The sequence below is a fragment of the Aptenodytes forsteri genome, unplaced genomic scaffold, assembly GCF_000699145.1.
Source record: "Aptenodytes forsteri isolate BGI_AS27 unplaced genomic scaffold, ASM69914v1 Scaffold299, whole genome shotgun sequence".
NCBI lineage: Eukaryota > Metazoa > Chordata > Aves > Sphenisciformes > Spheniscidae > Aptenodytes > Aptenodytes forsteri.
The window spans coordinates 3,105,813-3,127,574 of NW_008794154.1; the positions used below are offsets into that span (position 1 = coordinate 3,105,813).

Below are 21,762 nucleotides of genomic sequence, written 5' to 3' on the forward strand. Positions count from 1 at the left end.
GGAGGGGAGGGCTGCGGTGACCAGGAGAGGCGGGGACAGTTTCCGGCCTGATTGATCCCTTTAATTTAGAGAGCACGGCGGTCGGGTTGGGGGTGAGCGAGCGGCAGCAGTTGGGGGGTGAGGGTGCCAAGAAGAACCCCGTTTGACAACCCTCCTCGCGGATAGCGGCTCGCCCGCCAGCCTCGGGCTCGGGACGGGCCCGGTCTCCTCCCTGCGCTCTGCCCTTTTTGCTTGGCTGCCTGTGCAGAAGTGCCCTTATCTTAGAAATGTGTACGTTTATTAAATGTTTTGCCTGACACGACGGAACAGATGTGTTTGTCTCGGCACGTTGAAATTACTTGGAAGGAGAAACTTAGAAAGAAGTTTCTGGTCATGCCAAAGAGTCTCGCTAGTTTGGGAATGACATTTATGTGTTAATAATGTAATATCTGTAGATATGCTGAGTACATGTTGATGAAAATTGTACTTTTTCTTTTTTCTTTTTTTTTTTTACTAGAGAGCTGTTGTGCGTATGGATGAACGCAGGGAAGAGCAAATTGTGCAGCTGTTGAATACTGTCCAAACTAAAAACGAAAAGGAGCAAGAAGCCATGTCCTGGTGGTCTGGGGATGAAGAAGGGTAAGAAGAAACAATTACTAATGCTTTTATTTACTTTGAATTGAACAAACTTCCCACAAACTGGTAGGAGGATGTTTCAGAAAATATTTACATTTAGTGGGTGAATTATACAAATATACTTGGTTTTCTCTACACGTATTTCATACTGAAACAGTTGGTTGTAACTGTTGCTTTAAAACTCTTTTCCAGATTATTGTTGAGTTTGGGGTGTTAAATTTTTACTTAAAATCATAAAACCCTGTAATTGATCTCCAGGCCTACTAGAGCAGATACATGGAATTTTTCAGCTCCCCTGGCCTCTGGAATTACTCTTCCAGAGTGGCATTTGACTTCATTTTTCAGTTATTGTACAGTCTTGGAATGTTTTATTGGCCTCTGTGAAATAGAGTCCATTCCTAACACTTAAAGGATTTTAAATAATAGCAGTGAAATGGGCAGCCAGGTGTGTTTCTCTGAGGCCACTGAAATGAGGTGTTTGGGTCTCTGTTTGGCTGAATGATCCAGTTACAGGGCAGTGGTTCTGACAGCGGGTTAAGCAGTAATTCTCTGGAGATGTTTTGTTGCTTTCTTGGCTTTGTTTTGATACAAAAGAACATGTTACGTTTCTAAACACTGATGTAAAATTTTTCATGGCTGGTAATTTTCAGACTTAAATTGTTTTAATGGCATACGCCATATTCTCATCAGCTGATGGTCAAATAACTCGTGGATGTAGTGTCTCAAAAACAGATTTAAGGTTTGCCTTGAATGGTTCAGTGTACTCTTCACAGTGGCCATCTCTCCACAGTTATCCATCTCGGATAATCTTTGAAGCTTCTGTTCTCCACTTATTTCAGACCTACTCCAGGACAGCCTGCAAAAGTGAAACCAGATGCTGAAAAAGCTCCTGTAAGACAGAGACCAGTCTTGGAAAAAACATTTCTTGATCGGGATGTGGAATATCTCTTTGAAAAAAATGAGCAGGATACTGATTTAGATGAGCAACTTAAAGAAGACTTAAGAAAGAAGAAATCTGATCCTAGATATATTGAAATGCAGGTACTTTTCCATGTGTTAAGTAGACAGCTTTTGATTGGATTTTTTTTTTTAATTAAAATAATTGGAAAATGTAATGTCTTGCAATTTATTTACTAAGAAGTTGTTATAGTGTTACTTTGGCTAAAAATTACCTTCAGAATTTGCAAAATGCATACCTCTCAATAGGACAGCGACTAAAAAACAGGCTTTCAGTGACAATTTCTGATTGCATAAAATCTAAAATTTTAAGCTTACACATTGTTGGGTGGGGTTTTCTGTTTGTTTTTTAATGGGTTGTATCCCTGCATTTGTGTCTAAAACTGAAAGCACAAAAATGGGCTCTGAAGGAATTGCCTCTTAAAAACGTAGTTTATGTTGTTCTAATAGCCGTATATAAAGTTGTCAAATAAAACAGTCTTGCCATGAACAGGCGGTTCTCCCTTTGATACAAGGCCCTAGTCTTGTAACTGTACATACATACCTCTTCATGTACTGAACTGTTGGTTTTAAATAATTTTGCTAGATTTAATGAAACTGAAAACATGCATGGAATTAAACTTATTTTAATGAGCCTGTATTTATATAAGTATTAGTCAAACACTTTGTCATGTTATTTCACAGTTTAGCCTAGATCATAGATGAAATCTGTTGTATTACTTCAGTGTTGAAAAGGTGTTTAAAGATATGTACTGTTGTTTTCTTTTTCCCCAGAGATTCCGAGAGAAACTCCCTTCATATGGGATGAGACAGGTAAATGTGTATCTAATTTGAAAGAATATGTGCTCCTATTGCTCTGTTGTAAAATAGGAGAAAACAGTTGGGTAACTGGGACTAACAGGAAACCGTTGTTGCCTTTTTATGAAGGTGCTGAAGCCTCCCAAGTTCTGACACTGGGTTTGACTTCTTTCCAGAAAGTAGCTCAAGTTCACTGCTTCATGATATGTATGAAGTTACTCTGGGGCTATATACAGTTTTATCAGTAGGGGCAGCATTATCCATGGAAATGGTACTGAATGCTAGATACATTTAAGTACTTTTTTTTTTTTTTAAAGTATAGTTTTTTTCTTCTTTCGCTGCCAGCTAAACTTCTAGAATGTTCCTAGTTACTTTGATTTTGTATAGAGTAATTGACCACTACGTAAATTGTCGTGCTTGCTTTTTCTTATATATGTGTGAAATTGTGGCCATTTGTTGAACATTTGCCCAACTTAGAATTGAATATAATGCCGATTAAACCTTTTTTAATCACAGACTTAATAGCTGTACTGCTGGCTCTTACTGCTATTAGGTTCCCAGTCAAAGTGTAACGTCAGTGATAGCATGGGTTATTATTAATTGACCTTAATTCTTCATTTGATGTCACCTGTATGAAATAGAAATTGAGTATTCTGTTATGTTTTCTTTTGCAGGTTCAATGAATGATTAATGAGCTTCCTTTCTAAAGTTAATGTATTTGTGATAATGTGGTCTTTCCTGTTAGTGTTTGTTTCTTAAAATAGTTATACTCCCCTTTACAGTCCTTTGGATTGGGAGGTAGAGGCTGGGAGTGTAAGAAATCTGTTCCTGTCAGTATAAGAAATGTTAAAACATTGTGCTGAAAATCTTCAGTTAGTACAGTCTTGGAGTCCAACAGGGAAAATGCTTGTTTTCAGTCACCAAAGATACACAGAAGGCAAGTAGGAGGGAGAAAAGTTTAAAAATGTATTTCAGGCTTTCATTTTAGTTATTTTATGTTGTTTTCATACAGGATCTTAAGTATTTAAAACTAGTTTTGAGATTTAGTATGCTTTAAACCTTACACATGTGAAGTGCAAATGTGCAGAAATTACTTCTGTGTGGTTTAAACGAAACCTTTTTTTTTTTTTTAGTATTACAAGAAACAGATGAGTATCTGTTTTCTTAAGTTGCTATGACACTTTCTTCTAAGTTCACCACACAGTAGCATTGTCAAAATCCTTCTAAAATCTGTTTTGAACAATAATACAATAAATGTTTTCTCTTTGTTGGGAAATAGGAACTTGTAAACCTTATAAACAATAATCGAGTAACTGTGATAAGTGGTGAAACTGGTTGTGGCAAGACAACCCAAGTTACACAGTTCATCTTGGATGATTACATAGAGCGAGGGAAAGGGTCTACATGCAGGATTGTTTGTACTCAGCCTAGGAGGATCAGTGCTATCTCGGTAAGTGCCATTTTGACAAACTGAGTAACTTGTGCTTATTTTTTTTTCTCCCAATAAATCTGAGGAAAAATTACTGCTTTACTCAGAATCATTGAATGAAAATATATTTCTTACTGGGCCTTGCATCCATGGGCAAGCTTATGAACTGAATGTACAATCTGCTAGATTATTTGAAGTTAAGATCTGAAAAAATTCCAAATGACCAGATAGGTACTGTGCACCTCTCAAAGAAACTGCTCAGCCTCACATGTACTCATGCTAAATTTAAAGCTCAAGGTAAGCATTCAGCCGGTAGTGGACAGTGAAGATAGCTTTTTGTGTGTTCGTTTTCAGTCATCTTCGATTCTATTGCAAATAACAATTTTGTTAATATACACTAATTTGATACTTCATAAGCTTTGGTTGTTAATAGAGTACTGGCACTGCAAGCTTCATTCTTCCCTGAATTTAATAATGGTTTATATCTGTGATTTTAATGGATTTGGGCAGTGCAAATGTGAATTAAGGTAAATACTAATGTTGTGTCAGGCACTGTAGAGGTATATTAATGAGCAAGAAAGAATTTGGCTTTTAAGTGCACAGTAATTACTCTTCTTGATAGTTAAGTGTCAAATGATTATAGAACCTTACTTCCTATGAGGAAAAGCTCACCCTGCTGAAAGGGTGAGTGTATTGCTAATGCCTAAATGGTTGTGTTCCTTTAAAATATGTTCTGGGTCACAAACCTGTTCTTGGGTTGCTGACAGGAAACACTGTTCTCGGTGGAGGAGAAAAAAGTGATTTTCAGGGTGTTTCTTTGTTCTTTACATAACATCTTGGTTCTAGGTATTTCCTGCTGATGAGTAACTAAATCATAGATCAGCCTTGTGGGATTTTTTTAAAGTTTTCTTTAATGCACTATTTTGATTTTATTTCTTTTTCTAAGGTGGCTGAGAGAGTTGCTGCTGAAAGGGCAGAAGCATGTGGTAATGGCAAGAGTACAGGATACCAAATTCGTCTACAGAGGTAAGAGAGGCTCCCTTGGCAGTTTTTGTGCATTCATGTAAAGTAGTATCTATTGTTATTCAAGCAAGAAAATTTGAAAAGTAGATCTTAACATAGATGACTGCTTTCATTCTGATATTTTCTCCCAAAGGAATTCCTGTGAATAGCTGGTGTAGGGAAATAAAGTTTTTGAAATTTAGCAGAAGTTTGAGTGCGATTGTTGTATTTTATGCAGCGTGTAACAATGGCTAGCACCCAGTTGTAATTTGTCTAGTAAGTCCTTTTTTCAGCTCTTCTAAAAGGTTCTGCTATAAAACTGATGTCCTTAATCCATGAATTTCAAGGAAAAATGGAAATGCTAAAGGAGAGAATGCTATAAGCCATATTTCTGTGTAAAACTATGTATTTGCTACACTTACCCATTGAGCAGTCCCACTGGGATCAGGTAATAAAGTTAAGTGCATTGACAAGAGTTCGTAGACCTAGTGCCATAGAGCAAAAGCTATTACATTTGGAGTCATGGGTAATTTAGAAAAAAATCTGAAATGTTACCAGCAAATAATGGAATCTCAATTGTCATTGAAGAAAAACTGCTGGTGAGAGATGACAGTTTAGTCGTTTCAGCATTTTAATTTGACTTTATAGAATCTCATTTATGTTTTTCTTTACTATTTAATCAAGAATATTATACTGCTGTATATTTAGCTGTCATCTGTGCTGAGCTTAGATAGCTGCAAGAATTTGGGGTCAGCAGATCAATGTGCAAATGATGAAAAATGATGTCCAGGAAATCAGGGCTTCTGTCAGATTCTGTTCATTTCCCATCGACAAAAGTGCTGCAACTGTGGCCTAATTCCTTGTTCCTCCAAATGAACTGTAAGTGAGCAAGTTAGAGCATGAGGCATACTTCACAATGTCTATAATGACTATCTGCATTTTGATTTTAAGTTTTTAAAGTACTTTGTAAAATACAGAAGAGAACTGAGGAATTCTTAATGTATCTTTCAGTCGGTTACCAAGGAAACAAGGTTCAATTTTATACTGTACCACAGGAATTGTCCTACAGTGGCTCCAGTCAGATAAGTAAGTTTTCCTATTTAATAACAAACAATACAATTATGAAATTACTTGACTACTGAGCTGTTTCTAACAGTCTCGGCTGTTTTTTAATTTTGCTAAAAACAAAATTTTAACTTCCTGCTCTTCTATTTTAGGCACTTGTCCAGCATTAGTCATGTAGTCCTTGATGAAATTCATGAAAGAAATCTTCAGTCAGATGTTTTGATGAGCATTATTAAAGATCTTTTGAATATTCGTTTGTCTCTGAAAGTAATACTAATGAGTGCTACTTTAAATGCAGAGAAGTTTTCGGAGTATTTTGGTGGGTGAAATGCTTCCTATGAATGCTCCTCTTAAGTAATTTAGGCTTCTACAGTATAATGCAGTTCTCAAATTTTAGGATTGATTTTTATCAAAAGAGGTAATGACTTCAATTTTACAAATAGTTGCCGGCTGCTGGAGATGCTTATTCCCTTAGTTTTATCTTGTCGTGAGCATATGTTGCTTCTGTATTTGCTTTTCAGACATATCGTGGAAACAGTATCTCCAGAGTGTTTTCATATTAAATATTTACTAATATTTACCATATTTTAGAAGTCTTGGTGTGAGTGGGCAACAAGATTGAAGCCTTTAGTTGTTCAGTCTTCCAGCTTTATCCTGTAGCTGGAACCAGATGAACATGCTGGAGAACAATATACTGCTTGCTACCTATACTTTTTTTTATTCAGCAACTTTATTTGGAATTTAATTTGGCATCTTTTGTGAGAATTTAAAAATAAACAAACAGAAAGACCCTATAGACTTGGCAACTATATTGCAAAAACAGTGTAAAAAGGTTTATTGCCTCTATTAGTACAGTATTTTATTTGCTGTCTAAAAACTGAGTTATGCCTTCCTCAACAGATAATTGTCCAATGATTCACATACCTGGGTTCACTTTCCCTGTGGTGGAATACCTTCTTGAAGATGTAATTGAGAAGTTGAGGTAAGCGTATTTTCTGAACACCATTATAGACAGTATTTTGGGTTTTTTTGCTTAGTATGTCTCTTCAAAGATTACCTTGGTATAAATAACCTGTGGAAGAAAAAGCTGGGTTTTTAAACAGAAAACATTTCAAGGGAAGTTCAGTAGCTTTTACAGTAATTAAAAATGGCACATAGCTACCTGGAAATGTTGGCTTAAGGAGGAAAAAAAAAATTGTCTGTCTTTCAGTGTGGTGAATTTTCAGGCTATTAAATCAAGCTAGTCTTTCTGTTTGTTCAGACTTTTTTTTCCTACATGTTATCATGCTTACTAGAGATGGTACCTGTTTTTATAAGTAAGATTTCTTTCAGAAAAGAAATTTAAGAATCTTATTTACATGGTATAGCTAAAGTGCAGCATATTGTCCATATTGGAAAACTACTATGCAGCTGGCTTTAAATTACTTTCATTTCAAAATTTAATTATGTTTGTTATTTAAATTTAAAGGTATACTCCAGAAAACACAGACCGTCGGCCACGGTGGAAGAAAGGCTTCATGCAAGGACATGTAAGCAGACCAGAAAAAGAAGAAAAAGAGGAAGTCTACAGGGAACGATGGCCAGACTACTTAAGGCAGCTGCGTGGCAGGTTGTTCTAAGTCATTCTTTTGCATTAAGTTTTTAGACACTTCTTAACTGAGAAACATAAATTAGTGCTGTATTCTGTTACTGTGCTTTTATTAATGATGCGATAGTTGCTACTGTGGAAAACAATAATGATGGAATTGCCAGTACAGTTGGCTGGCAACCACTGAAGTGCTTTAGAATTATCATAGAGAATTCGCTTCCTTTGCATGTACAAACTGTAAGAGAACTTATAGCTGTCGAGTCGCTTGCTATTGATGTTGGTATTGTCCATTACAGTCTTCAGCATAATGTTAGGCTTCTTGAGCTTTGGTCATTAGTTCTCTTCTGATGAATTCTTCCTTTCTTCAGTCTTTCTTTGAGAGAGATCTCACAGCATTTTAGTTTCATAATCAATATAATACAAAATGTGCTCGTTTAAAAAAAAAAAAACCAACAAACCAAACAAAAAACAAAACCCAAACCCAGCAAAACAAAAAAAAACACACCACAACCTTTTCCTCAGAATATTTTAATATTCCTCTAGAATGGTTTAAAACCAAGCTAAATAATTTTGCCTCTTGAGCATCTAGTAGAGATTGTCCACTTGAAACATTCTTTTGATTGCCAGCATTTGACTACTTTGGTAATCTGGATAAGTTGATTAATTGGATAGCCTGGCTGATTTATTTCAGGAACAGCATCTTCCTGTTTTTTTTCTCCTGTCTTATTTGTTCTCTGCATTTTGGGACTTTCTATATATCCAACTTGGTAACAATAATGAATATAGGTGGCTCAGTTTTATCTCCCTTTTCTAAGGGAAAAGTCCTCAATGCTGTATCTCTGTCTGGCCTATCCCATGCTTATCCCATTTGTACTCCTTCACTTTCCCACCTTGTCTTTTGAATCAATTGGCAATTCTTTCCATAGTGTTAGCTTTTGTGAAATCAAAGGGCTGAACAGATGGGATGCCTCCTGTACTCACTGTAGTGAGTGAGAGAGAAATTGAAGCGTAAACTCGGATCGTTTAGGTCCTAGGTAATCCATGAGGAGGTGAGAGATCATGTAAATGCTTCAAATGCAGTTCAGTCATAACATGGTAATTCTTAAACTTACTATTCTAAACTGACAATAATCGCACTAAACTAAATCTCGAGAGTACATTGGAGGTACAGTAATTGAACAGACAAATAAATTGAACAGTAGTGGGTTACGTAGATGTGTGATTGCAGAGCCTTGTAACTGAAACATGAGCACGTAACTTTGTATGTTGGTAAGTTACCAGTATGTATGCTTTCAATGCCTGTAGGTATTCAGCAAGTACTATAGATGCCTTGGAAATGATGGATGATGACAAGGTCGACCTTGACCTTATAGCAGCACTTATCAGACACATCGTTTTGGAAGAAGAGGTACACTTCTGTCTCTTATCATCACATTTTAATGATGTGACTGAATTGTGGTCAGTGGCTGTTGGGAATGTCAGAGCTGATAGTTAGCTTGACTTATCATGCAGATATAAAGAAGAATTTTTTTGTTTTGCTCTTCTGAGAAGTAACCTCATGGCTTTAAATATCTAATTACTATTTAAGCCCTGAATTTAGAACGTGGTTAGTTTCAGTGTTTATTGAAATGATGGGATAGAATCCATGTTTAAAGGGGAGCATACAGCTAAGTATTTTCTTGAATAGAGGTTGTGGGTTTTAATGAGAGCTATGTACATAAGAAACTTGGAAAACTTACAAATACATCTGATATGCTCATTTATGGTCCCTTCTGAGCAAGGGATAAAAAAGCCTGAATTCTTTCACTGACAGTAGGGATTGTCTTGTAAATAAAACAGGATAGGTATCTGAAGGTTTGGGTGCCATTTTGATTCAGATTGCTGCATTTTTTCCCTTCAAATTAATTATACACCTTAGTTATTTGATGGAAAGTAAGATAATTACAAATTAAATTTTAACTTTCAGTTCTTTCTGTGACTCTGTGTGTTTGTCAAAGGCAGTATTCCTTGTAGTCTGTAGTAAAAGTTACATTTTGTGAAATAGCTGTAGAAAACTGTCTGAAAACCTCTTTAGTGTACAACTAAATCTCCCAGCAATGGGAGGGAGAGGGCAAGAGCAATACTTAGAGTTGATGTTCACTGCCTCATGTCTTCACTGTGCAGTTGGCTTTAATGGTTTTCCTGCCTGAGTAATCTAAATGACTTCGATGCTGTGAAGACTGAATTTTTATACAGCCTAGCAAAAGTCTAGTCACATTTACCAAACACACAGCTAGGAGACTCTTCCAACTTTCAGCTTGTCAAGATTAGTAGTTAATACAGCTGCATTAATAGTTATTCCCAAATGTGCCTTACCCTGTTATTTAGTAATAACATCATCAGAATATTAATATCAGAAGGATCCTGTGCCTGAAGCAGTGACAAACATGAAGTAAGAATAACTTCTGTTACCATAGGTATAACGTATGTAGATTTTCATAACCTGAAGTTACATATTTGTTACTGTGTTCAAAAATGTCTGTGGACGAGCTGACACTTTGGCTGATTCCTTAAAGAGAATTTTGATTATTTAAAATATTAATATTTCAGTTGATAGATCATTTAAGCTGTGGATAATGAGGATGAGTTGCTGTTTCATATTTTGTTCTTCCTGTGTTGAAAATTATACATTAGTTTCTCTCTGTTTTATTTGCAGCTCAAATTCTTCTAGTGTTGACATGGCAGTGTTTAAAACACTGCAGGGGAAAAATGTTTAAAATCAAATTTTTATTTAGGTTCAGATAAATATATGTAGCTAACTCTTTTATGGAAAACAATCTTATAAACTTTGTTCCAAATTTGAGTCAATGAGTTTTCAAATATCACCTATCCAACATGTATGTATCAGTGTGCAAGTAGCTGGTTCTTTGCATAGCATTTAGTTTATTCTAACCTCTTTTCCCTTCACTCCCTCTTTTATATATAGGATGGTGCAATTCTAGTGTTTCTTCCAGGCTGGGACAACATTAGCACTTTGCATGATCTCTTGATGTCACAAGTCATGTTTAAGTCAGGTAAAAACAAAGTTTTACATGGGAATTCTAGCAGTAGTGTTAGTGGCAAATTCTTAATTTTTGCATGTGATTGCTGGTATTGCACTGGATATTTTTTTTTCCCCCGTCTCTCCTCTCAAAATGATTGCAGTGTGTTCAGCATTTTTTGCATTTCTGTGGTATCTTTCATCTGCTAATGATAACTCATTTTCCTCAGTGTAGGAGTGAACAATCTGAAAAAGCATCTCAGACCTGCATCTTTTTCCTTTTGTTCTTTCCTGTAGCTATGATAACTTCCATCCAAAACTAAACTCTTTCTTCATTCTGTGTTCATTTCCTCTTTTCTTGATTCTTCAGCAGCTTCTGTCACTGCTTTGCTGATAGTTCTTTTAAATCCTATTTATTCCTAAAAGCTTTTTTAATAGGACACTAAAATACCCTACGCCTGTCTGATATGCTTTAATGTCCTGTTTGCATAACTCATATTTTCATCTAACTTGTCTAACTATGCTCTTGACTATTCAGATAGTTGTCTTACAGTTCATGTTGTGTACATTCTATAGATAAAGAATTTCAGTTTATTGAAAGATTGAGTGTCAGTTTATTTATTAAACTTGAGCAATTATTAAATAATTTGAGAATTTAAAAATGAAATATAAATTACCGTACATAACTTCATATATTTTCTTAAACTTGTCAAGTCATCATAGCATAATAAAAAAAGATCCTTATACCTTTTTAATGTAGAATTTGCCATTATGATACATATACCTGTGAATTCAGAATAAGAAACAGTAGACTTACTTGCAGCATATTTTCTCTATGCTGCATAGTTGATTTTCCTGTAAAATTAAAGTTTCTGTGCTTACACCATATCTCTTACTGATTTTTAATTTTCAGATAGGTTTATTATCATACCTTTACATTCATTGATGCCTACTGTTAACCAGACTCAGGTATGCTTTTCTTTTATTGTAATATTTCACAACTACAAAAATTAATTAAGCATATGTTTGGTTTTGGCAAACATATAAATGGGCCATGGATAATTACAGGTTTTTAAGAAGACCCCGCCAGGAGTAAGGAAAATCGTGATTGCTACCAACATTGCAGAGACTAGGTAAATAGCTAGCTATACAGACCAAAAAAAGCTATACGTTTTATAAAATAAACAAAAGTGGTAATCCAAAGTATAAACCTGTTTAATATTTCTAAAATATGTTTTTGTATTTGTACCATTCATTTATAACACTTTATCTTCAGAAATGTTTATAGACTAAACAGGCGTTTTCCTTTAATTGTTTTAAACAATTAAAACGTGAATGTTGCTATAAAGGCTTGCCTTTGTTGTACATGATAAATCTGAGCTGCCTGTCCTCTCTGCAGACTTCATAACTCCATGTGATGACTTTGCCAGACCTAGGAGAATAAATCAAGCTGTTTCTTGAACTGCTTAGTAACGTAATCCTTAATGAAATGCCAAACACAAATTTTTTTTATTGTTGGCTCACGGTTTGGGAGGGGGTAAAGAGAGGCTAAACCTCTTTAAAATCCTAGGGCAAGCTTGCAAAGATGAAGAGTTGCATTTTTTTTTTTCTCTCTTCTTTTAAACAGCATTACAATAGATGACGTAGTGTTCGTTATAGATGGTGGAAAAATAAAGGAAACTCACTTTGACACACAGAACAACATTAGCACAATGGCAGCAGAGTGGGTTAGTAAAGCTAATGCCAAGCAGAGGAAAGGTCGAGCAGGAAGGTAAGAATAATGGGGATAGTTAGAAAAGTTTTGTGATGATAAGTTTCCATCAGTCTTGGAGCACATGGTGCTGAAGATACTACTTTGTTATTCGTATGTTCAGAAGTAGATGCTAGCACAACTGTCTCTTGTTCTTAGGGAAAGAATGGTTTCTTTGTCTTTCTAGGAAACTGACTTGTGCTGTGTTTAACTCATGAGTTTCCCTCCTTACAGAAGAATAAGTCCAGCATTTTTTTTAAATTTTTGTTGGTAGCGTTTACCTTCACACCTAATTTATGAGACTATGATACGTTAAAGTGAAAATTGCCTACAAATTAGTATCACTTAGCTATATACCAAATTTTTTTGAAATTTCTCTCCCTCTCAAAATACCTTGTGGAATATTTTCTCTCTTTTTCAGACTTAGAGTTCTTCTCTGGTCTCTTCATTACTCCTTTTAAGCAGTTGATAGGAGGTTTCTGTGTCCTGCATGCCTTTTTTCCTGTTGATGGGTCTGTGTTTCAGAAAGCTGAAATGGCTTTTATAATTGAATACGTTTCAGTTCTAATTCCTTGAGGTGTTTTGGAAAGCTGTTTATAAACAAACACAATCATCATGTCACAGTGTCGTAGGGGGGAAAAAAACCCCAATTGTTTATTTAAATAATTCCAGAGTTCAGCCAGGCCACTGTTACCATCTATACAACGGACTACGTGCCAGCCTTCTAGATGATTATCAGTTACCAGAGATCTTGAGGACACCTTTGGAAGAACTCTGTTTACAAATCAAGGTAAACATATGAATCTTCAAACATATTTATTATTTACTTTTCCATTGGAATAAGAAGTTGAGAGATTAAGTTAATGCAACTGTGAGCCTAGGGTTGTCTTCAAGTCAAAATTCTGTTACACCAGAAATACGATACATTTAGCTAATGATTGCAGCAACTTTTGCAAAATGCATACTTGTATCTAGAAGTACCAAACCCAGGAAAATAGGATTGTCTAGTATAAATAAAAGCTGAAGTCTACTAACAAAAATTTGGACTGTGCTTCCCCCCCCCTTCCCAAATACCATTCAATCAGAGGAGCTTCAGTGAGAATGCCAGTGAGTCAAGGAATATGATGTCTTAAAAGAATTTTGCTAAAAAGTAGTTTTAGAACTGACGTGGGTTTCCTTTTTGGCAGTTTGTATTGAATTCCTTGTGCATGCATAAGGAATACCATGTGTATGCATACTGAATGAAGAATAGATCCTTATGTTTCAAATTTCATCATCAATACATTTTTAATTTTGACCTTAGTTCTTCATTAGTGAAATTCTAACTCAAGCTGTGAATTACTTCACACTTTTTTAATTAGTGTGGTTACTGCTTTCTAGGTTTAGGTAGCCATCTTTCTCCAGTTGCTGCAGGTTTTTGTTTTGGTTTGGTTTTTTTCTTTCAGATTCTAAAGCTTGGTGGAATTGCTTATTTTCTGAGCAAGCTAATGGATCCACCCTCTCGTGATGCTGTAATGTTGGCCATAAATCATCTAATGGAGCTGGTAAAGTATTGCTTAATGTACATGCAAGGAAAAATCTGTTTAGGACCATGTTACTACGTTGTTATCAGACAGTTCTGATTGTACAAGTCTAGACATTTGCAACCCCTTATCATATTGTGTAGACCCTTTATATATCTTCACTGAACAGAGGAAATAATTTCCCATTATGTTTATGGGCTGCATAGAGTAACTCGTGAGTTTCTAAATGACTCAAAACATATACATGCACCTCGTATTTCAGTTCCCTACAGATACTTATTTAACTCACTGCTTCTGTAACACCCTGCTCATGGCTGCATCCACCAAGTCTTCCTATCCCAGTCACATTAGTGAAGAGTTTGTGTTACTTTTTCTGTGGGCAAAGAAGGCATATAGGAGAAAGATCTTGTACGTCATTGCCCTTTTGGATGCTGGGGAAGGAGAAATTAATGACACATTTGTACTACTGACTTCTTGCCCTGGTATTATTTGTACAAATCCATTGTAGCAATAAATTGAAACATCTGATTTAGATGAAGGGCACTATTTAGTCTGATGGCATGATTCTATAAATGTTTAGATAAAATTCAGCCGTACATTTGGCGTTCTGTGACAATGCTGTATAGTAGCAAAGGGTAGAGTAAATAAAAACAGAAGTGATATTGAGGGTAAAGATACAAGTCTAAAAATAAGCTTGATCAGGAGAATAGGAAGACAATTCTTCATGCTTTCGTCCAGAAAGAACTGAGCCCTAGTAAACCACTTGAAACACCATTAAAGACGGTTGCTGTTTTCTTGGATCTAACTGAGCATTTCAATTTCTCCATAACTTGCTTGATCACTCTTCTACCATACCTTATTACAGCTAGCTGCATTCTCTGGCTATTAGGTTTTCCTTTGTTCTGTAGGTATACTAGTGGCTATTTCAAGGAAATCCTCCCCATTTCAACTACTGTGTTTATTCTTTTTTGCTTTTTTTTCTTCTTGTGACAGAATGCTTTGGACAGACAAGAAGAACTGACTCCACTAGGTGTCCATTTAGCACGATTACCCGTTGAACCGCATATTGGAAAAATGATCCTCTTTGGAGCTTTATTCTGCTGCTTGGATCCAGTACTTACAATTGCAGCTAGCCTCAGCTTCAAAGACCCTTTTGTTATTCCTCTGGTAAAGTTTCTAAGAGGAGAATTACACAGAAGATTTTAAGAATCTCAGAAGGATATTGGGACTTACTGAGATGTTATAGTTTAAAAGCACGTTAATCTTATTTTCATGTTAATTACATTTTTATTAGTAAAAGATTGCCTGCACATACTATGAAGTATTGTCTTTGCCTACAGAATATCGGAAGTAGCTTTAATTTTCATGTATGTAGCATACAAAGTATTGCTGTATATATGTACCTTAATTAGGAAAAGAGAACTGGTGTGTCAGTCGTGAATATTTTATAGGCTCTAATTATTCTTAGGGCAAAGAGAAAGTAGCAGATGCAAGAAGAAAGGAACTGTCAAAGAACACTAAAAGTGATCATCTAACTGTGGTGAATGCTTTCACGGTAGGCATGTTTTAATGTGTTTTTTCTTCTAGAATTTTAATTTGAGTAATGTGGATTATTCTAAGGAAAAAACTGATCAGTTTATGTTCTGAAGTATTTCTTTCTTGGCTTCTACAGAAACATAAAACCAAATTAATTTTCACCCTTCTAATGTTGAGGAATCTTGTCTTCAGGCTCAATAACCTAATTTCTTGTGGATAAGTCTATGAAAGAGACAAAGGAAACATAATGTTATAGTTACCTTGCTGAAGTCATTAATTCTTGTCCTTCTGGCCTCTACAAGAGGCTGAAGCTGACTTCAGAAGTGTTGGAGATTTAGTTGTATAGTGTTGGGGCGAGAAGAAGAGGAAATAAATGGCCTGGAATGCCATTTCTACCCAGGACTGTTAATAGCAAGAAAGGAAGTTCTGGCAAACAGCTAGATTTCACTCCTCACCATGGAAAAATGAAGTTTTTGATTCAAAATGTTGTAAAGTTGTGTTTTTCTACTCTGTACTGCGTATATATAAACAAAGAGATCAAAGGATTTACGTTCTCTCTTGTAAGGAAAAATGTAACTATATTGTTTGTTGACCTCCAGTTTTTGCTGTCCTTACTTTTTTAGTATGTGCTCACTTACAAATGCCTTTGAACTACGGTTTTAATTTTTAGGGCTGGGAAGAGACTCGGCGTCGTGGTTTCAGAACTGAGAAAGACTATTGCTGGGAATATTTCCTATCTTCAAATACACTCCAGGTAACATCCTAGCAGTTTGAAAGAGAGGATCATGTCTGTGGGGAAAAGGGGAGGAGCCTTTTGGCACAGCATCATTCTGGGGCAATTTTTGTTGTTTCCTAGATGCTGCATAACATGAAAGGACAGTTTGCAGAGCATCTCCTTGCAGCTGGATTTGTGAATAGCAGAGACCCCAAGGATCCCAAATCTAATATCAACTCAGGTAAACGGTGGAAGGAAATGGAAAATTTCTGATAGCTGAAATCTCAGTTTGCAGAACTGCGTTATTTACTTTGCTGTCTTCTACAGATAATGAGAAGTTGCTCAAAGCGGTCATCTGTGCTGGTTTATATCCAAAAGTTGCAAAGATCCGGCCAAGCTTCAGCAAAAAGAGAAAAATGTAAGGGTTTGGTTTAATGTTGGTTTGTATTCGAGGTGTTTTCCACATTAGGTACTTTGGCAAGGTGAAGCAATGGCTTGAGTGCGTGAATGAATCTCTGTATAGCTCAATCATGGGTGTGGGTTACTTCATTTGAGAAAGGGTAGATGGGAGTAACTTGATTGTTGATCTTTACTTTGTTTAACACTTTGGATACCTGCTAGTCTGTGAAATAATTTGTGACCTTATCATGCCATGGATAATGTTACAATATATCAATAACACTGCTGCTAAAGGAGTACTACCATCATCTTTGAAACACTATCCATTCTTATTTCTTGGCAACATAGAGCCCAGAAATTCCAGTCTGTTGATTTATCACTACTTATATTATCAGACTGTTTATTCTTATTAACTGTTCTCACAGTAACAGTATACTCGTCAGAATATAGACATCCTTCTTTATGGACCTGATTTAAGACAGAATGAAGGGTTGAACATTTGGATTTATTTTTCTGGGTGTGTAATGTTGAAACAGCAAGCTAGGAGCAATCATTATGCCTATAACTAAAAAAAACAAGCAAAAAAAACCCCAAGTGATTATTTCTATGGATGGAGTAAGAATAGGTAGTCAAAATTCTACCTTAGATTGCATAATTTAGACCCGTCTATAGCTGACACTGCTAGTCAATTGATACTCCCTTTTAAACTGAGACCAGCGTGCTGGAGTCACCTAAATGCAGCAAGTTTGCAAACCTGATGCAAGTTACTGTGTCACTGTATCTTTGCCGCATGGTGGAGCTACGTGTAAGCCAGCTGCCCAGGAAGGTTCAATTTTATGATCCACTGAACAAGAGATTTGTTACGCTAACCACCTTGCTGGAGACGCTCTCCCACTCGCTGTTTCTGTTTGAAAACACTGAACTCCGTGTTTTGCAAAATACTTCTGCACACAGGGAGTAGAGAGCTCAGTGATCCACACCCAAAGAATTACATCTCTGAAATGTGGGAAGGAGGAGAACAGTTGTGCTGCATACATATTCTGCTTGGTTTCTGCTTTTTATTGTCTGACGGCATTATTATAAGGGAAATGTGATTTTGGGTAGTAAGTATAACCAAAGCAGTTGAACGTTATCCCTTGAGTCAAATTTGTTCAAAGGCACATGGTACAAATAGAGGTACACCGCTCCAGACTGGTTGACAGTGGTATAGCCAGTCCCTTGTTCCACACTGACACAGCTTAACGCTGAGCAAAGAATTCAGATAGGTAAGTTCCTTATGTGGTTTTTCCAAGAAATTGCTTGAAACTTGGTTTATGTAACCAAATTCAGTAACTCAGAGTCCTTCATTTGGAAAGAATGCCACTTGTTTTTTCTGCTTGAGAGAAAGGGGGTAAATTTGGCAAAGAATTCAAATTTCTTAAATGCAGAGAGAGATGTCTAAAAATTCATACTGTAGATTCAGTTGTAATCTTTTGGGAAAGGAGTTAAAGTTTCTTTGAATGTCCTTGCACTTTCAGAGTTTAGAACACTAGTGAATAATTGGAGGGTTTTTTAACTTGGGACATGATTGTGCTAAACTTTCAAGATCTTATTTCAATCCTAAAATAAAAACTTTTTTTTCTTTTAAGGGTGAAAGTTTGCACCAAGACAGATGGAACAGTTAATATTCATCCTAAATCGGTTAATGTGGAAGAAACAGAGTTCCATTATAACTGGCTTGTGTACCATTTGAAGATGAGAACTAGCACTGTATGTGAAGGTTTATATTTGTGTAATTTATTTTTGTAGCTCTTTAATAACATTGGATCAAGGTTCAAAGGGGATGTGAACAGTGCCTTTGTTTGAAGCCTCCCTGTCTTGGGTTATTTCTTTTATGTGCCGTCAGATTATGTTCTTTGTGGTACTGGTGGTATTGTTCCACAAATAACTAATACACTAACTTCTGGTTTTTTGGTTGTTTGGTTTTTTGGGTTTTTAATTTTTCTTTTTTCAAAGGTTCTGGCAATGACAGGTGTAATTATTTTTTTTTTATTACTTTTCTTTGATCCAGTGTAGTACTTTTGAATATGCTGAAAAAAATTTTTTTTTTCCTCTGATTGTTATAGAGTAGTTGGTTTGATTTCACCTCTTTGTGTGAAGGAGTGTATTTGGGACCATTTTTGCTCCTGTTTATCTGATTTCATGTAACTTTTCCAACTGAGTTGCTTCAGATATGTCTTGCAAATTTATGAATGACTCCGAATAATGATCTTCTGGAATTCTGTTACGAGTTTCATTAAGGGTTACTGATGTCACTTAAGATGTTTTGAAGGGTGATTGGACAATTTTGTCGTCTTGCAGATTTACTTGTACGATTGTACAGAGGTGTCTCCATACTGTCTCTTGTTCTTCGGAGGAGATATATCCATTCAGAAGGATAAAGATCAGGATACCATCGCTGTGGATGAATGGATTGTTTTCCAGTCTCCGGCAAGAATAGCGCACTTAGTTAAGGTGACTATGTTTAATAATAATGTATATGGAAGACTTAGTGTAACACTGCTTCTTCTTAGAGATTTCTGTATTTTACATTACTGTGTACCTGCTGATTTATCGCTGTGGGGAGATAATAATGTTCTAAATGTATTCCCAGTAAGCAGTTCAAGTACACAAAGTAAACGAGATCTACTGAAGGCGTGTAGATGAATGCAAGTTAAAACGCAGTAGTAAAAATAACATTCTGAGCAGTCTGTATCGCATGGTAAGCGGGGCAGAAGTGAACAGTAGCGTGCTCCCTTGTGTTTGGCCTTAGGAGCAGGCAGTCAGACTTTTTGTTTGTTTGTTTGTTTCCAGTGTAATAGTTTGACTAATGAGAGTGAGGCTGTGTGCCTACTGAGGCATCGGCAATATGGTGGTGATGTTCTTGTTCAGCTGGTGCAGCCTCTGCTGAAAAGTTCATAATGATATTGAAAAACTGTAGAAGCTTCAGAGAAGAGTCATAGGGTGGATTTAAAGGATTTGTAAACGTGTCTTACAGTGAGAGATTTGAAGAGCTTAATAGCTGTGGTTTTCCATAGCAAAAGCTGTAGGATGACTTGATCAGTCCATGACATGTCCACGTGGATACAGAAACATGAGGATGGGGCTCTTTAGCTTAGCAGTAGTAAGTGCCGGTGGAAGGAGGAGCTGAATAGAGCTCTGTTTAATATTAGATCCTAGAAATCATACCTGACTCTTTTTTTAACCCAAATATTTTTAATCCTGCAATAGTCAGCTAATGGATGTATAGGCTGTTAAAGGCCATCACATCCAGAGATGGTCATCTGCCATAAAAAGTAAAACTGCTAGTTTTTGAGAAGCAGCTTTTGATCCTGAAAATAGCAATGTTGAAATGAATTGACAGGAGAAGAGCAGGTGTAAAGATTAGGAGAACAGAGGCCCCAAGGGCTTTGAACTTACTGTAGTAATGTTGTTGTGTGTAGCTCTAATTGCCTGTCTCTCTTCTTTTCTCTTTTTCCCCCCCCCTTCATTCCAACAAACTCTTTCTTTCTCTTCCCCCCCCCCCTTCATTCCAACAAACTCTTTCTAGAATTTAAGACAAGAGCTTGATGATCTTCTACAAGAAAAAATAGAAAACCCACATCCCGTGGACTGGAATGATATTAAATCCAGGGATACAGCAGTACTGACAGCTATTATAGACTTAATCACAACACAGGAGAATGAAACTGCCAAAAACTATGCTCCACGATTCCAGAGTGAACGCTATAGTTGACACACTTTCATCTGTATCGATAAAGCCAACATATTCACCTTTTTGTTTTGTTTTTTATAGCATTTATTTAGCTAAAGGAAAAACTTTTTTAGGGTAAGCTGCTAATTCCCTCATACTGAAGAGCAGTTATTTCAAAATAGTTGGTAATATCTGTATATGCATGGTATTCTGTGTTCAGCGTAGCTTTTTAAGTAAGAGAAAATGCAATGCTAGCAATGTTAGTTGATGCATGGTTCTTGTCCTGCTGTAGCTTTTTTTTTTTACCCATCAGGTAATGGACAGATATTCAAAAAAACTTGCTAAAATACTGCTTAATAATACTTAAACTGTTCTTGCTACTGGTAAAAACATCTCAAAAGACTTTTTTTTTTTTATTGGGGGTAATTATACTTACTGTGTTATTCCAGCTGTGCAGCAGGCTTCTTGCCAACACTTCCACAGAAGGTAATTATAGCTTAATTAAACTAAACTTGAAAACACTTGTTAAATTTGTACTGTGGGAGGAAACAATCTTCAGAAATATTCTGTTCTTCTGCCTTTCATTCCATTCAGTTAATCTTTCTTCACTTTCTGTGCCCATCCGTCATCACTGCTGACTAAAATTTGACTACAAGAAACATGCTTAGATAAAAGTCATGGTGGAATACACTTTAAGGTTTCATTGCATTCTGATTTTTCTTTTTTTAAAACAGTCCATGTATGGGTTATAGTATTACATTAAAAGTCTTTTCTTTAAAGTGTTATTTCATCTGTTCTTAGTCCTTAATGTTTTGAACGTCATTCTATTTTGAATGCTTCCAACTATGTAAGAACATCTGAATAACAAGGCTTGAGTTTAGGATTTTGAGTAGGGTGACTTGTTTGAGAAATACTGTTCTGATCAAACTCGTGTAAGGGTGGCAGACCTGCTGTTTCCTTTAAATGCTGGGGGCTGGGTTTGGGGTTGGGCAGTGTTCCCCCCACTGCTGGGGAGAGCTAAAACTGAGGATGGGTGTTTAACTAGGCACTGAAAAGTGCTGGCAGTTTACTTGGCAGCCCTCTGTTACCAGCACTTTGCAGCCGTAGCTACGGTTATTCCTAGGTTTATCCTTGGGGAACAAAGCTCTTGCCTCTCATTTTGTTTGCCTGGAAATATAACCCCTTCTCCCTTCTTGGGGTTTGGTTCATTTTTGTTTCTTTTGCTTTGCAAAAATGACCTTGACCACCATGCTCGGGAGGATTTATGAGCCTTATCCTGAAGAAAACAAAACTGTTTTTGGGGGTTTTTTTGGTACAGAAATAAGTCTAACTTAGTGACTTGACTGTGCTTTCCATTGGGTTAACAAGGAGTGGAGGATGCCAAGCTCATCACTTCTACAACACAGCTGCGAAAAACATATAGTTCAACCTCCCTCCCCCCAATCAGTTTATTATTCTACCCCCAGGTGCTGAGGCTGGTGTTTCAAACAGTGAGGGAGGAGAAGGAGGAACATCCTGCCCTGGCCTGGGGGTGGTGGATGCAGGAGGCAGTTTAAAAGGAAAATGGGAGCCCCTGTGGCTCAGGGGAGGGGAGTGCTGGGCCCTGGTGCTCCCCTCCCTGGAGCTGCCTGCAGTTGTGTGGGGAAGAGGAGGG

General features: G+C 36.5%; 1 protein-coding gene across 1 annotated transcript in view; it reads left to right on the forward strand.

The window, feature by feature from the left end:
• Positions 1-20,891, forward strand: part of DHX36 (DEAH-box helicase 36) — a 23,447-nt gene extending 2,556 nt beyond the window's left edge. The window contains exons 4-27 of the mRNA XM_009279242.2: positions 497-618; positions 1,455-1,656; positions 2,347-2,385; positions 3,650-3,820; positions 4,746-4,825; positions 5,813-5,887; positions 6,019-6,185; positions 6,767-6,848; positions 7,335-7,475; positions 8,760-8,862; positions 10,420-10,507; positions 11,387-11,442; positions 11,542-11,606; positions 12,101-12,244; positions 12,896-13,013; positions 13,669-13,767; positions 14,740-14,913; positions 15,215-15,301; positions 15,953-16,036; positions 16,139-16,238; positions 16,325-16,415; positions 18,025-18,145; positions 18,737-18,889; positions 19,965-20,891. Of these exons, the coding sequence (XP_009277517.2) occupies positions 497-618; positions 1,455-1,656; positions 2,347-2,385; positions 3,650-3,820; positions 4,746-4,825; positions 5,813-5,887; positions 6,019-6,185; positions 6,767-6,848; positions 7,335-7,475; positions 8,760-8,862; positions 10,420-10,507; positions 11,387-11,442; positions 11,542-11,606; positions 12,101-12,244; positions 12,896-13,013; positions 13,669-13,767; positions 14,740-14,913; positions 15,215-15,301; positions 15,953-16,036; positions 16,139-16,238; positions 16,325-16,415; positions 18,025-18,145; positions 18,737-18,889; positions 19,965-20,150 (2,748 nt within the window). The 3' untranslated portion in view covers positions 20,151-20,891. The remainder of the gene's footprint in view (positions 1-496; positions 619-1,454; positions 1,657-2,346; positions 2,386-3,649; positions 3,821-4,745; positions 4,826-5,812; positions 5,888-6,018; positions 6,186-6,766; positions 6,849-7,334; positions 7,476-8,759; positions 8,863-10,419; positions 10,508-11,386; positions 11,443-11,541; positions 11,607-12,100; positions 12,245-12,895; positions 13,014-13,668; positions 13,768-14,739; positions 14,914-15,214; positions 15,302-15,952; positions 16,037-16,138; positions 16,239-16,324; positions 16,416-18,024; positions 18,146-18,736; positions 18,890-19,964) is intronic.
• Positions 20,892-21,762: the final 871 nt, after the last annotated feature.